Genomic DNA, 14,569 nt, shown 5'->3' with positions numbered 1-14,569 from the left:
ACTTCTCAATTGCACGAATTTAGATGGCAACTCTCGTCGATCATTAGAAAATGAATAGGGAGAACCACGAGTTAAAGTAAATAGACGCGCGTCATTTTGTTATAAAAGTACATGGCGAATGCATTTTATCTGATTCCAAACGGTTATCGTCGAATATACGCTGTTCAAGGAGCACTCTGATTGGCGAAATTAAAAAGACATCAACGATCTATCCCTCTACAAGTAAAGTTTTCTTTATTACCTCCGTGGCGAAGTCGGAAGAACACGCGCTATTAATCATAAGGTTAGTGGTTCGCGTCCATCACATGGTATTCTTCGTTTAGTGCTGTTTAATACACACCTTAATATAAAAAGATCACACATATAAGCGACTTAACATATTTTGAGGGAGTAATTTTGTGGTTCATTGGCGTTTCGTCGCTTCTCTACCACTGGTGATATCATTTTGAAAATGGAAGTGGGGCCACCGCGGATCGTCGCTGGAGGGCCGCTAATTTTTGGCGAGATGTCGCTAGTTACCTATCTGTGGTCCACCGATGCTTAGGGCATGGCGAATATTTCAAACGCATGAAAAGTGCCTCACGATTCAGAAAAACAAACAATACACCATAAAGTGTCTCGTAATAATTTTGTTACTGACAATAAATTCACGTAAATTCATGTAACGTTACATTTCAGTGTTCAGAATATATAAATATCTCAAACAAACTTTCTTTCTTAAAAAATGAAGACTAATTTATTTGTTTTTATGCTAAACAGGTCAAATATATTGTGATATATATGTTCTTAAAACATGAATCTGATACAAATCTATCTGGAGTGAAATAATACAAGAATCAAGAGATTATTAAACATTAATCTATGGTTCATTTATGGAGATACCGTGTGACAAGAATTTTCAATACTCCTTTATCCCTGTAAAATCTAGTTGTGATATTTTTAGTTTTAATTGAGCTCTTTTTCAAGAAATGTTCTTTTGTCAAATTGACATGATTTTTTCATGATAATAGACAAACTATTAACGGGTAAATAATTAACACGAAAATTATAGTCGTAATCTTTTCTATCACGATGTCTTAATTGTGTTTTTAGTAAAGACATAACCTCATTACTCCAACAAGTAATAAGTATTTATAAATAGCACCATTTGATTTGACACTATCACTTAATGTAGACCCAACGAAGTCTCTACTGCTATGCGAAGATGCTTCCGCACACACATAGTCCCTTTGATAAGCCCCTTCGCCCTCACAATGATTTTTATTGTCACCAATGCATGCTGCATATGCCATTGCATGCGGGATATACGTTTGATCCACTGTTCCTTGGAATAGGTAAGCCATTGGTCCTTGGGCATAGATGGGAACATCCTCCCCTCCGTGTGTCTCCCATTGTCGTGGCACTGCTGATTGTTGAACGTAATTCCTGTTTTTGGTGTCGACTCCTGTTAGATTGTCGCGATTTCCAGTGGTAGGATCCCGACTATAACCGGGACCATTTCCATAGAGAAGTGTTGTATACGGCATTTTGTCCACATCTGATACTTTGGAATCCATTCCTGAAAATATATTAAAAGTATTGTTAATGACAGAATGTTTATAAATTGGATTCAATTATATGATGTGATAAGTATTAGTACTAGTATATAAATTCATATTAAAAATACACTGTATCCCCCTTCCCCAGAGAATCCCGAACCAAGACTGATTCACTGTATTTCTTGAACGTGTCCTCCGTTGAAATCCACACATGTTTGTTGATCTGCGCAATGCAAATTGTGTAGATGCTTGGGACGTAATCCCGATCCATGGTTTCGTATACGCTCTTGAAATGTGTACGTTTTCTTAATACAACACACATAATGATTTTTATTTTTATTCAAAGAAATACTAAAAAGGGAACGTTCTTAAGGATTCAATGTTAAATTCCAGGTAGCATATTAGTCAGCAAGTTTAGAAGAATTTGTTGAAGCCATAAAGCACCATCAATGGAACAGGATGTGGTACCTTATTATAAATCAAATGTATGTCATATTTATCAAAAGCTTTTCAGAAATTTAAGGATAAAATTACACCTAGTTAGGAATTAAGTGAAATACAGTTAATATTATGAGTAAGAAATTCAGATAGGTTAGTAAGATATGATTTTTGATGCAGAAATCTATGCTGTGCAGAGATCGAAGAGGGACTATGAACTTGTGAAGTCTGTCCTTTATGAGTTTCTCTCAATGACTTGAAACAGAAGAATTAAAAGAGAAAGAAGTGAAATAGGTCTATAAGAGCATACATGCCTAATTTATAGATTGGAATAATGTTACCGTGTTTCTAAAGCTGAGAAGAAACACTTTGGAAAAGCTATCTGTTAAACAAAAGAATCAAAGGATAAGAACAGACTCAGCTGTATTCCAAAGGAAAATTGAATCGATATTGTCTGCTCCAATCGCACGATGGTCAAGAAGAACTGACAAAAAGGACTTAACTTCATTGGGTGTACTAACTTTGGAAACGTTATCCCTATGCATGAATTAGTCTTATTGCAACATACAAATAATGGTAGATGTAGAACAATTACAAGTGTCTTACTATAAATGATGACGAAAGAGTTGATGTAATGACATGAAAACATCCTAAGAAAATTCATCAACATGATATTATCCACAACAATTCACATAGCTTAGAATTGAACCAGAAACCACCATATTGTAATATGATACATATTTGGTCAAGGGATAGTAATTACTCAATTGCCATATTTATGATAAATTTGTACAATATTAGCTGTTAATTTTAGGGCTAAATTGCAATATTCACTGGCGCTGCAGGCCAAAAAAATCACATAACATATTAAGGAACATAGAAGCTAAAACACACAATTAAATGACCCTCAAGCACAACAAGACATTTTTTAATCTAGGAAATAAATCTCGATGCGTAAGACTTTGCTGAGTCTAAGAATTAAGCTGTCTTCCTGTAAATAACGAAACCAAGAAATAATTCTGCAGTTAGGCCCAAGAAAAGCATCACGTCATCGTTAGAGGAAGAGAGAATTCGGAGACAGCAAGTGTGGAAACTCGTCATTAGCGCCAATAGAGCAAATGGTGAGTTCAATTGATCCATTTGGCTAGTAACGATGCATTAAATATATAAGTTGACTCATAAGTTCTAACGCCACATTTTAAATCAAATAACACATTTATTAGCTTGGCCATGTGCTATTTCAATGTATATACATCTTATTCCATAGAGAATGAGCACATTGATTATAACTATTTCGAACCAAACATTTTCTAATTTCGAGTAAACCAAAGATGCCACATTCGAGCTTTAAGCCAAACTTCGCAATCAGAAAAAAATTGCGCAGACTTATTATTTTTTTAAAAATTAGTTTTTAAGTGTAGTGAAACATCTTGAAATTTTATTAAATGTAGAAAAAAAATATAACATTCATTGAAATACTTAATGATATACTGTAGTATTTCGAAACTATGTATAAATGTGAGCACATGCTGATTTTGTCTCCTATATTCCCATACGTTAAAGAACATTTCCAATGAAAAGGATAAAAGCGAACATAGTTCTGGCATCCGTAGTAGAATGGAAAAGACTAAAAGAAACGAGATTTGAATTTTATTGTCTTTGAAATTCAGTTATATTTCTTCAGAAGGAGTTCCACAGGTGTTCGTGTTAGTTCCATGGTAAAGCATAGAATTTCTAATTGTAAGATCATGAATTGGTATTTAATGCTATATTCTCTAATGCATAGATAATTAAATCAAATAATAATTACGCGTATAATCATACAATCATTTCAAGACATACGTAATGATGTTTAAATATAACATCTGAGATGTGGTAGGTATTGACAGAACGTCGGGATGTGAATATTAAATACAAATTAAGTAAAACGTGTAATGACAATACATAAGTGTGTGTTGTGCATTTATCTGTAGCTATTTGTCACACGGAAGTTACTTTCAATATTTTTCATTACAGTATGGGATTTACGTTCTTAAAGATAGTATTATAATAGATGTGTAAATATAAGGCATTTGCATCTGCTGTTTATTTAATTCACTGTTAAAAGGTGTGTAGCATTATAAATGCACTTCATTCATCTAATGCAGTGGTTCCCAACCTTCTTTACCTGCGCCTCTTCATAAACCTTGAATCCCTTGTCCTTTTTTTTTCTCGTTGGCCATGTGTGGTTTCTGACAGATCCCTTTGCGACTTCAAAGATAGCTTTGATTTCTCAAGTCTTCAATATTATTATTATTATTATTATTATTATTATTATTATTATTATTATTATTATTATTATTATTATTATTATTATTATGAGTTTATATATGTTTGCAGGAAGACTTCTGCATACCGTTGTAGTGCAGTATTATTATTATCAAATTTGTTTTTATGAAACCACAGTTCTTTCTGAATAGTTATTTTGCATTTGTACTATATTTGATTTAACGGCTTTATATCACAACATTTATAATACTTGTAAGTTAAATGACCATAAGAAAAATCATCATTCAGTATACATTCTTGGCTCCGTGTTAATCAGTTATGAATCGTACACAAGTTCACAATCGTTCATTTCTTTAATTTTTCAGACTGGTGTTCTGATCTGAGAGATCTATTTTGTGGTGTTCTGAATTATGTATTGACTTTGTGATTTCTGATTTATATCAATGTGTGTGTGAAGTGAAATGGCAGCTTCCAGTTTAAAGAGAAGATTATATAGTGAAGATTACATCAAGTATGGTTTTACGTTCATTGAAAAAGATGGCATTCAACTATCACAGTACTTTGTGTGCTATGCTGTCCTTAGTAATTATGCTCTCCGTTCCAACCGATTGGAACTACGTTTGTCAACAGTACATCAAGCCCTCAAAGACAAAGCTAAAGATTCTTTTATTGTTAAAAGAAACTCACTGAAACATATAAAGTTGGATTTCTCTGGAATCTTTCATGAACAAAATCAGAAGGTGGTAGAAGTATCATATGAACTTTCTCTTTAATAGCCAAAGATAAAAATCCTCATACTATTGCTGAGACGCTTATCAAATCTTGCATGCTTAGGACAACCAAAATTGTACTTGGGAAAGAAAGTCAGAAAAAAAAAGAGAAAATATTGCTTTCAGACTATACTGTGAAATATAGAATTAATGAAGTAGCTTTGATTTAAAAGATCAGGTAGTCGAAAAGGTAAAAAGCTCCATTTTTGCCCCGCACTGTGATGATTCCGCAGACATATCTTAGTGCTCTCATTTAACAATCTACTGTGGGTTCATAAATTAAAAGAAATTAATAGAAGAAATATTATTTTCAAAAAGTTTGGAGACATCATTCAAATATTCTGATGTTTTTCTGCTACCAGTATATATACGGTGTATATTTTGTTTGTTAAAAATGATTCGTCTTGGGAGAGAGTTGTAGGAATATATACTAATGGAGCTCTCACTTTCTTGTTATGCTAGTTAACTATTCTTATGTTCACGTAAAGAAACTCACACTTTGTGACACACAATGCATGAGGCCATTCACAAATGTTAAGTTTCCACAACATTGGGACCATTCACGCCATAAAGACGCCAGTGTTAAAGATATTGGAAATGTAAACAAGTCCTGCATCATCACATTTTATAATTCTACAAAGCCAGATGTTGATAAAATGTTTAACTGGTTCAGCTAAGCAACGGAATGTCTTTCTCAAACAGCTTTCAAGAGAGTTCATAGATGACTACGTCAGGATAAGAGCAACCAAAACAAGTATTCCAACTACGATTCGACTTCGCCTGAGATACTGGGAATAAGATCTGAATCAAAACAAGAAAGATGGACCCATGGCCAGTGCAGCTTTTGCTACAGGAAGAAAAACCGACCCACTCGTTTCACGTTACAAGGTGTAAGAAATTTGTTTCCTTCAGACATGTTCCTGGTTATGTATATGGAGAGAGTAACGATAAAAAATGCAAGTGCTTGAAGTTGACAGTTATTCAGAATGAGTAGAACTTAGTTAATTACTAGAGTGCAGAAGGTATAACGTTGTTGGCTTTCCTCGCTTGGACCTGCTCGTCACTGGGGGTAAGAGATTAGCCAATCATCACCCTTCAGATTTGCTTAACCTACTCATCGCAAGGTCATCTGAAGGATGGTGATTGATGATCCTCTTACCATACCCCCAGTGACAAGCAGATACAAGCGCGAGAAGTTAACGACGTTATACCTTCTGGACTTTAGTAACTATAATACAGTGTATGCAATTATGTATTGTCAGATTATTTCCAAATATTGAATATATTTGAATGAACTATATTGCTTTACTTTCATAATACTTTACTAATTTACTTTTTACTTTTATAACATTTTACCATGAATTATTTGCTTGATAAAATGAATTCCATGGTTCAATGTCTATAGTTTATCCTTTTTTCCCTTGGATTTTATTTAGTACAATTTTAAAACTAATAAAAGGGATTTATACTGTAAAATATACGCTACCAATTGTAAAATACATTGAAAAAGAAATGTTTAATAATTTAAAATCGCTTTAGATCAAAATACACATGAAATCAAGATAAATAAACTTTGCGGAGTGACGCTTCGCGCGTGGGCCTTGATGTTACAATTAATTACGCGGGCTATGGAAAATTAAATATCAAATTTCTGAGCTACGCAGGATCATTTTGCATGATGGAGGAGCCAGGCATCGATCCCGGTAAGGAAAGTAACAAATCACAACATACACATTCAAAGTTATTAAAAATAAAAAAGAAATAATTTTATTAAATACAAGTTTCATCATGTTAATTAAGGTTAAAACAAAATTATCTGTATCCAATACAGAAAAGATTACAATAAGGTAACTGCCTATGGTGAAATTTCTGCAAAAAAGGTATAACATTAATAGCAAAGAAATACGGAATATTCGTACTGCAAAAATGCTTAGATCAAGAATAAAGACACACACAAAGTTAAATTTGAAAAATGAAAACTGATTAAGAGGAAGATGCTATCACATCAGGGAGTTAGAAAGGAGGTAACAGTTGTAATTAATTAAATTGAAATAGGAGAGAAATACTAATATACAACTTTTGTGATACTTCAGCAGAATTTATCTCAAGTTTTTCATTTTAATTTTCTCGGGGGGTAAAATCAATACCTGTTAAATAAAGAGAAAGGCGAAGCTGAACTAAAATTCTAGGAAAGATGAATATTTGATGACACCACGTAATGAAGATAATGAAATGGATTTTTCAAGGTACCTAACAAAAAGGGAAATTAGATTTTTACTTTTTTTTTAAAAGAAAAATATAGTAAGAGAAGAAGGCACACAACAGTTTGTCGATGGATATTGACAGATCCCTTGAAATGCAATAGAATATCTATCGAGAGATTTGGTCTTTTCATTGTTTTAACTAATTGAATTCCAATGAAACCAACATGAAAGCTCTTAGCTGCAGGATAACCAAAAAACCTTTTTACAATTGAAAATGATACAAAGTTGAAGTAAAAAGTGTGAAACCCATATGAGCTGTTTTTCAGATGATGTATGTAATGTTTTTGACAACATTGTGGAAAGTAACATGTCCAGTGATAATGACCAAGTCGGCACATTCCCTTTCGGAATCATTTTTTTTTTCAAATGATTTTGTTGGCAGGTGTCTTGATTTTACATTGAAATTTATATTTGCATGTTTCTATGTATGTTTGTTTGATTATTTTCTATAGTTTTTCTTTTTTTCGATCCATAATTATCTCCCGGCTGGATACGTTACTAGAATATTTTCTATCCTCAGGATTCAAACTTTTCTCGGAAAGCTTGACTTGGGATTTTCTCTATTAAAATATTTTGCTTTTTTCTTCTTTTTTATTTTTATAGGTGGGGATGGGAGTACTAAAATAATTTTGTTTATTATAAACAGACTGCACAAACTGCTTTGAGCCTTGAAACGTGTGAAGTGGGAATGTAAGAAAGAAAGAAAAAAAAAAGATATAATGACAATTTGCGAGAAAGGTAAATTTCTATGAAGTATTCTTTCTGAAAACTTTAATTTTAAAAACAGTATTCTTACACATATTTCTCCTTATACTAATCATCAAATAAAGTGTAACACGCTGTTTCAAACACCGATATATACAAAACAATTTTTATTTTCTCGTTAAAAATTTGGCTATACGTATACATATATATATATATATATATATATATATATATATATATATATATATATATATATATATATATATATATATATATATATATATATATATATATATATATATATATATATATCGTAATTTCTATTATTTAATAAAATCCCTATTGTTTGGAAGAGAATTTTGTACAGGGTGGCCGGAAAGAATTGTGCCCTTTTCTTTCTCTTTTCTACATGCCTAGTGTGTGAAGAGACGTGTCAGTTACAAGGATTGCTATCAGATATTCCAAGTTTTGATTGAAATATCCGCCGTTCCCAAGACCACATTTTTTTTCAAGATGAGGTGAATACAACATTTTGTGCTATGGACTACGCAGAAACAGGATTCGTCACAGCTCAATGCAACTTTTGGCAATAGCTTGGAGTCGAATTACCTGACAAGAACTCCATTAAGCGTTGACGTAGACAATTTATAATGACAGGTTGCCTATACAAAAGCAAAAGCACTAGCCATTCTTTTCATTCAGAGGAGACAGTGGATAGAGTTTGGCAATCCTTCCAATGCAGCCCCTTGAAGTCAGCTTGGAAAGAGGGCCGTGAGTTAGCATTTTGCATCTCAATAGTCTAGGATGTTCTTCGTAATGGTTTGAAATTCAAGGCTTAGAAGCTTAAATTTATGCAGGCACTCACTAAATATGGGAAAACACGTCGCAATATATTTAATGTAGAAGTGTTGAGATTCCTTGAAAATGATGATTTTAGGGACAGGATAGTCTTCACTGATTAGGTGAGCTTCCATATCAACAGCAAAGTCAACAAGCATAATGTTCGAATCTGTGGTTCAGAACACCGTGGATGAATCATTGAACATGCCGGAGATTCTCCAGAGTTAAACGTCTTAGCTACCATGTGCAAAAAAGAAGCTTTATGGGTCGCTTTTCTTTGCAGAAAACACGGTAACAGAACATTTCTATTTTACATACTCCAGATGTGGTTGATACCACAAATTGAAGAGGACTCCTGAGATTTCACTTTGCAACAGGATAGACATCCAACTCACTTCCATAATGACCTGAAAGGGTATCTGCATGAACATTTCCCACAACAGTTGCACTGGTTCTGATGATAAAGTGTTGTTGTGATGGCCCCCGAGGTCTCCAGACATACCAACATGCGACTTCTTTTTAAAAGGCTTGTCAAGGACCGCGTGTTTGTCCCACCATTGCCTCGAGATCTGATGGAACTGCGAGAGCAGATCACAGAAGCCTTTGCTGTAAAGAGGTATGTTGATTCCACTATGGGAGGAAATGGACATCGACTAGATATCTGTCTTGTCACGAAGGGTGCCCATATTGAATTTTTGTAAAAAAGAATTAAAAAACTTTGATATATGATCTTGCTTTTGGTATACAAAGGATTCTAATGTTACATTAGGGAGCCCGAGAATATTTTTTTAAATTGTATATTTCTTTTCGGATACCCTGCATTTTTCAATCAATAAATTACTTTATTCTTGCTGCATTACGAACGTAATCCCAAATGTAAGGTCTCCAAAGAACTGGGCACGCAGGGAAATTGTTCATGAGGCTGTTGGCAACACTATTGTGTTCGTTATTTTACTCACTCCGAAACAATCCTGCGCGTACCAGTGAAGCCATATCTAGCATCTTTGTAAATCTAGCAGTTGCATAATTCCCAGGTACTTAGCATTTACAAAAGGTCAGTTCACCTAAGGTGGCCAATTTTACAGAACTGCTGACGGGCACAGCGTAGGAGAAGGAACCAGAGATCAGTACCGTAGCAAGATGGCGGACAGTGTGTTGGATAGTATAAATGGGTCTCATATGTCAGGTAATTTTACAGTTAATACTAAATGTGGGAAATGTAAAAGAGTATTGAAAAACGGTATAAAGTGTGAAAGATGCAAGGAGTTCTTTCATTTTGGCAAGTGCAGTGCAGTTGACAAAAATTCCAATATCTTAAGCTGGTCTTGCATGTCGTATAGTACCTGTGAAAAAAAAATGACAATCAACTTAGTGAGATATCAATTTCAGCTGGGGTTGTTTCAAATCTTCATGAGGAACTACATTCATTACGTAAAGTTGTCGAACTCTTAGCGCAAGATATCCAGCAACTGCAACGCCAAGATCAATTTCAACAATTGGGTCAAGAATCGTTTAGCAGTAGGCAAAATAGAAAGACCTTGAGCGACATCGTAAGGATTACGGCCGAAGTTCCAAATGCTACTAGTGAACCTAATAACAGCGCGAAGATACCATCTTTTTCCAGTTGGAAATCACAATATAGTGGAAATACTAGCCCTCCGAAAACCATTTGTAGCCCTGTCCACAACGTAAGTGCAAAAGCAAATTGCCAATGGAGTGTGAAAGCTGTAGAAAGACACGACACTGTGTGCAACTCAAATACGAAGGGTAAACTACTGGGTAATAAAGTATCAGGTCTATAATACGATTATAATGTTGAAACAAAAAACAGATTCAGTGAGTTAAGTGGCCAGTGTGATAGTGTAAAGCAAGCCTAGGAAATAGGCCTATTCAAGTGCGACGTGTAGATCGTTTAAATCAGCAGGGTCGCCCAAGATTTCCGTCACAGGATTCAAGCAGTAAGTCATGTTTTGGTGTTGAAAATGAAAACTCAATTTCAGTAAATCGGGTAAAAAAGTGCAAGGGAAGGTGTTCATTGTAGGAGATAGTCACGGTCGTGGTCTTGCTTCCAGATTAATGCAGGAGCGTGATGACATGAACGTAGTAGGTATTGTGAAGCCTGGTGCAAAACTAAATAATGTTGTAAATTCATGTGTGAACCAGAAATCATTCTCAGATACTGATACTGTTGTACTTATAGGAGGCACTAATGATGTGTCAAAAAATGAGTCTGAAGATGCTGTCCGTGTTTTGAAGACTACACTCAGCACTCTTACTCATACAAATGTAATAGTATTTAATCTACCACACCGGCATGATCTATCGAAGAGTTCTTGTGTTAACTCAGAAGTACATAAAACAAATAGCATCATTAGTAAAGTTTGTAGTCGATTTAAAAATGTACAGTTATTAGATGTAAGTAGTCTTCCACGAGAATTTCACACCCATCATGGTTTACATTTGAATAATCTAGGAAAGCGTCATGTATGTGAAAATTTAAGTAATATGATTAAGGCTCAGAACAGGAACAGGGATTCCATTCCTCTTACTTTCCCCCGTACAGGTCTTAGCAATGATAATACAGTATCGCTTGCAGCCGGACAAAATAACGTAAAAAATGTAACTTTTTTAGCACACCAGATGAAAAATCCGAACTCAAGATAGCTAATACAATAAGTATTTTTCATCAGAATGTACAAGGGATCCGGAATAAACTCGAATATTTTGATGTACTTTTAGCCGATGATTTGAAAGAATGTAAGGTTACTTGTCTTGGTGAACATTGGCTAAATGATACACTTATTAAGGAGGTCAATTTTGAAAATTAATCTTATCACTAAATTCTCTCGTGTTTCACACGAACGTGGAGGTGTATGCATTTTTGTTCACAATAGTCTAAAAGCTTCTGAAATAGATATTACAAAATTCACCTGTGAATTTGACTTTGAAGCTGTAGCCATTAAATTACCAAGAGTTAACATTTGTATTATATGCATTTATAGGTCGCCATCCAGCATATTTACTGTTTTCTTAAAGAAACTCGAAAGTCTTTTGGACTTCATACGAAAAGACTTTGAAAAAATGATCATCTGTGGTGATATTAATGTAAATTAGATAGTGGAAGCAAAAAAAAAAGAAATCCGATCTACGAGATCTGCTGAATGTGTACAATCTCCAAGCGCTAGTGGATGTACCGACACGTCAAAATAAAAGTGCGCTAGATCAGTTCATCATTAGTAAAAACCAATTTGCCTATAACCTTGAAGTATTTGATCCCGGTTTCTCTGATCATGATGCGATTATTTTAAAAATCACTTTAAACAATACCATTGTTCTTAAGTCTAAAGTATACACAGTTACAAAGAGAATTTTCTCTAGTCATAATATGGAATATCTAAATTTCTTGCTTTCTCACGAGTCTTGGAATGGCATATATAATACGTCTAACACTGAATGTAAGTTTAAATACTTTTTTGAAACTTTCTTACATTACTTCAATATGGCGTTTCCAAAAGTTACTCGTAAAATCCGGACGTCGTCCACTAAATCGTCGTTAACTAAAGGCATTAAAATTTCTAAAAGTAACCTATTTAGATATAATAGATTACTCAAAATAAATAGATCACTTCCTCACAGATTTCGAAATTATATTTTTAAGTAAAGGAAAATATACAGAAGAGTAATTAAAACAGCTAAATTACTATCAAATAGCTCCACAATACTTAATTCTACTAATAAAGCTAAAACTATGTGGAAAATCTTAAATGGTGGAACAAACAACAAAAAGAGCGACTTTGAGTATGTTAAAGTTGGGGACGAAATTATTAAAGAACCTAAGCGGATTGCAGATGTCTTCAATGATCATTTTCTAGATAGTGTACCATTACCTGACCCCATACAAGCGAGTTATGACGACTCGATGAAATTTCCAATGCATTCTCATACGATTTTTTAAATTCCAGCAAAAGTAGAGGAGTTATGGAAAATTTTGAGTAGGATGTCTAATTCGGGATCTTCAGGTTTTGATGAAGTTCCAGTGACTGTTATTAAATTTTGTTTTCCTTTCATTGTAAACCATCTCTGTTATTTAGTAAACCTATCTCTTGAGAAAGGATATTTTCCATCAGTGTTAAAAATGGCAAAAGTAATTCCTCTCCATAAAAAGGGGAGTATGCATGATGTAAGAAATTACCGCCCAGTCTCCATTCTTTCCACATTTTCAAAAATTTTTGAATATGTGATGAAGTCACGACTCTGCAATTTTTTGAAGTCATGTAACTTACTATCACCATCACAACGGCTTTCAAAATAAGAAGAGTATTGAAACAGCCCTGTTTGATTACTTGTCCAATATAACTCTTGAATTAAAAAACAGTAAATATGTTGTTGGCCTATTCATCGACTTATCCAAAGCTTTTGATACAATTGATTATTCTATTCTTTTAAGCAAGTTGTATGCTTATGGTATTAGAGGAGTAGCTCACAACTGGTTTCTCTCTTATTTATCCAGTAGGCAACAAGCGGTACAAATATCAAAATTAGCTGCAAATGGGTTTCAAACAACTTGTTCGTCTTTATGAACTGTAATCAGAGGTGTTCCTCAAGGTTCCATTTTGGGTCCTATTCTCTTCCTGATATATATAAATGACTTGTTAGAATTTATGCATCCAGCAAAATGTATTCTATATGCTGATGAAATCAGTATGATAATATCAGGAAAATCAATAGAAGAAGTTGAGAGGAAATCTGACATTTTTACGGAGAAATTAGTAAAATGGTTAACAGCGATTAGATTAATTATAAATCATGATAAATCGATCCTCTTACATTTTCATTTTCCAGGAAAACCGCGTATATCATCTAGAATAAAAATATCTTCTAACTTACTCCAATATTCTTGCATAACAAAGCTTTTAGGTGTAATCATAAGTGATGATCTTTCATGGTCTGCTCATATCTCCACTTTAAACAAGAAACTAAGTAGCGTGTGTTTTGCCTTATACAAACTTCAAGGCACTGTGTCGAGAGAAGCACTTCTTAGCTTTTACTATGCCAAGTTTTATTCATTAATTAACTTCGGCATAACACAGTAGGGATCTGCTGAAAATAGTTTAAGCACTTTCCGATTGCAAAGAAAGCGATTGGAATAATTTTTGGATTACTCACAAAATCGACTTGTAAAAAGGTTTTAATAGAAGCAAAAATTTTAACACTCCCCAGCTTATATATCTATAAATCTATTCTTTTTACTGTGAAAAACAAGCATCTTTTTATCTTTAACAAACATGTTCATAGCCATAATACAAGACAAGGTAGTGACATATGCATCAAAAATATGCTAATATAAGCAAACCCGTGTACATGAATTGTGTCAGATTGTATAATAAACTTAATCTGCACTTGAAAAATATGACCAATGTTTTCATTCTTGGTAAGACTTTATATAATCTAGTCACTGAAAAGTGCTATTATTCAATTGAAGAATATTTAAATGACTCATTAACTGAAGAGTTGGTTACAGATACTTACCCGTGAGTACATGTCTGGTGTGGTACAAACAGTTACCTAATTAGATGTAAGTTGTCATGTTTTTATACTTAATGTATCCTATTATCTGGTTTTGGAAATATGCATGATGTATACCTCTGGTACTTGACAATATTGTATGTTTTTTTTCTTTCTTTTCTTTCTGACAACTGTAACGCTTACATGAGAATTTCTCATGCTTTGTAAGCTAATGAAGCAG

The 14,569-nt window shown here is 33.8% G+C and overlaps 1 protein-coding gene across 1 annotated transcript in view; it reads right to left on the bottom strand.

Annotated features, from left to right (window-relative positions):
* Positions 1–737: 737 nt before the first annotated feature.
* Positions 738–14,569, bottom strand: part of LOC145671113 (alkaline phosphatase, tissue-nonspecific isozyme-like) — a 524,627-nt gene continuing 510,795 nt past the window's right edge. Inside the window, exon 8 of the mRNA XM_081739901.1 lies at positions 738–1,558. Within this exon, the coding sequence (XP_081596027.1) occupies positions 1,089–1,558 (470 nt within the window). The 3' untranslated portion in view covers positions 738–1,088. The remainder of the gene's footprint in view (positions 1,559–14,569) is intronic.

Source organism: Thermobia domestica, chromosome 15 (genome assembly GCF_964235325.1).
Source record: "Thermobia domestica chromosome 15, izTheDome1.hap1.1, whole genome shotgun sequence".
Lineage (NCBI taxonomy): Eukaryota > Metazoa > Arthropoda > Insecta > Zygentoma > Lepismatidae > Thermobia > Thermobia domestica.
This window is presented reverse-complemented; position numbering and strand designations above follow the sequence as displayed.